Genomic DNA, 2,700 nt, shown 5'->3' with positions numbered 1-2,700 from the left:
AAAAACTTAATCTTACCAAGACGATAAGAAGTGACAAAGTTATAACCACTACTGACTTATTACTCCTGTTTTTGGAAGAGTAAGTTAGTTACTCTACTATTCTCAACACATTTAGGGACATACTCATCTATTCATCCATTTCTCAAAAATTTTATTGCATACTTTCTATGTCCGGAAACAAAGAAGAACAATCGAGAATTGAATGAAGGGATAGGAAAACGAATTATTTTCAGGCTTTCCTTGGTTCATTGAAGTCTTCTTAGATCCTTCATCTGTAAAATGGTTGAATGAAACAATCATAAGTTACACGATATACTCAAATTTATAAAAACAACAAGTCTCACCAGTTTCTGTCTTTAATACTTCTACTACGTGTGGCGGCGCGGAGCGGAACAAAAGTTACCTTCTCCAACACTAGTACCCATTCAATATGTTGTGTATAAATTTGATTTAGCAATATAGATAAGTTCACAATAATAGATAAGTTGCAAGTACGACTGAAAAGACGTAAAAAACGTTCCTTTAAGGAAATCGAAACTTTTACTAAACTCGAACATTCCATGGGTTTATAAACTGTAAAATTAACACGGGAGTTTTTGCAGTCATCCAATAAATTCAATCTAGACTCGTGATTGGGGATCAGTGAAACCTGAAAAACATACACCCTACTTTTTTGCAGGTGATCAATTACTTACTTTCTTTTTATTACTTTACTCATACCAGAAAATTGCAGAGTCAAATTTGTTTTTTCAAACTGCCCAAAGTCAAGTGTCCCTTGACGATCGATTATTAGACACGAATTCCATCCCATGAATTTGTGTAAAAGAACAAAGGCAAAAGTCAACCACAGTCGTCCTCCCATCGTGCATACATCCTATATAATTTAAGTTAAGCTGTCTATCAGGAACCGTCAGGCGTGGAACCATCATGTGGGTGAGTCTTGTGAAGACCTGGGTCGGTCGGTATTGGAAAATAAGTTTTATCTCGGTACAGGTTCGGCGTGTGGCAAATACAAGTGGAGGATCACTCACATGTAGTTATTTTATAGACATAAAAAATAATCCGCGTCAGTTTTGTCTTATCTGTGGCTCTGACCCCATAGAGCATAGCACTCCTGGTGTTCTTAAAAACTTCCACCGGTCAATTCACATTAATTTATTTATAATAAATATAGAAAAAGAATAATAAACTTATACAGCTAAACAATGATATAGACTTTATCATAGAAAGAAACCTTATAAATGAGCATAAAGAATATAGAAATTAAATAGGAGCACTTAGAACAAAAGAAAGACAATAAGAAGAAAATGTGTAGGTGATTAGTCCATTTCACTAGCTTTGTAGTTGATAGCATGTGGTTATTTTCCTTTAAAAATCGTACTCTACAAAGAATGGTTACAGCAAGACAGGGTAATTTTTGGGAGTGATTAAAAGTACCTAAGCTTGGTGGTTGGAGGTTTGTTTGATGTGGGTCATACATGGAATAGATGAATGTCATAGGACATAGTGCTATTAGAGAAAGGTACGCTCTAAGATCTTATACTCTCACGTTACTTACTACAAATTTGATCTATCCAGCCATGGATATAGAAATGAAAGAAGCGAAATTAAGAGGGATACCCAAGAACCAGAAGAACAAAGTAAGAAGAAGATACGCCACAAGGAGAACGAAGCAGGAGTTTCCCTAGAAAGCTACCTATTACCTTGCTAGCTCTCCGGGCGGGACACCACGCGTCGCCGTATAGTTTTCCATTTTCGTAACATTATCCTCCATATCTAATCCACTCCTCATAAAGTCCCCATGGAATAAAACCAACAAAAAAAAGGGGCCACTCTAAATACAATGAAGGCTGGTATACTTCGTGACGGTAGAATGCACACCACTCTAGAAAGTCACTAAAAACCGCAATCACCAGGATGCGTTGCTCCTTCTTGGAGAAATAAGATACAAGAAAATAAAATACACTTCTTTTACAATCCACGGACTGGATAAGGTATCTAAATTCCAAACCCATCTCTTCTCGGTAAACTCACGACTGAAGATCGTTATGTTTTGCATACACGAATATATAATTGTTACAGAAAAATTCTTGTAATAAGGACCCTTTCTTTATCTCTCTTACTTTCTACTTTAAGTTCTTCAGTTCTGTATCTCGACCAACTTTAGAACTGGCAAGATTATATTAGGTAACAATCAATCATGAGAAATGGATATTATTTTATTATTCCAGTTTATAATATGAGGATGACATAGTTTACAGACTACAATACTAACAGAACTCCACAAGACATTAATCAACTTGAGGAAGTTTTGACTTTGGTGGGAACTAAGAACTTTCTGGTATGAGAAACCTAGATGAGTGATTGCTAAACAGGTAGATACATCTGTGTGATAAATCTTGTAATCTTGACATAAATATGGCTTGGGGAAAAAGGAGATTCTAAAGCAAAGTCTTCCTGGAGAGAAAAGACTCTGATAGATGGAAAATTCCAATAAGAAATCTCTCTGGTTTGTGAGAAATACATTCCTAGGACCTACCCAAAATCATCGTCCATAGACTTGAAGAAGAACTTGAAGTTGGGCCGGTTCAAGACATTTTTGAAGTCGGCCAGAGTAACTTTGTCCGGGGAAACTGGTAATTTGACCAAATAGGGTGTTTCTTCATCGTCTATGTGATAAATTACTTTGGTTTCCTCCAT

General features: G+C 36.1%; 1 protein-coding gene across 1 annotated transcript in view; it reads right to left on the bottom strand.

Annotated features, from left to right (window-relative positions):
* The window catches only part of LOC103522351 (segment polarity protein dishevelled homolog DVL-1-like), a 16,524-nt gene extending 13,824 nt beyond the window's left edge, over nt 1–2,700 (bottom strand). The window contains exons 1-2 of the mRNA XM_008487454.3: nt 2,540–2,700; nt 2,124–2,146 (exon numbers count right to left, since the gene is read on the bottom strand). Coding sequence (XP_008485676.1) covers nt 2,124–2,146; nt 2,540–2,700 — 184 coding nt within the window. The remainder of the gene's footprint in view (nt 1–2,123; nt 2,147–2,539) is intronic.

Source organism: Diaphorina citri, unplaced genomic scaffold (assembly GCF_000475195.1).
Source record: "Diaphorina citri unplaced genomic scaffold, Diaci psyllid genome assembly version 1.1 scaffold8019, whole genome shotgun sequence".
In the NCBI taxonomy this organism is placed as follows: Eukaryota; Metazoa; Arthropoda; class Insecta; order Hemiptera; family Psyllidae; genus Diaphorina; species Diaphorina citri.
Note: the sequence above shows the minus strand (reverse complement) of the source record. Positions and strands in the feature narration are given on the sequence as shown.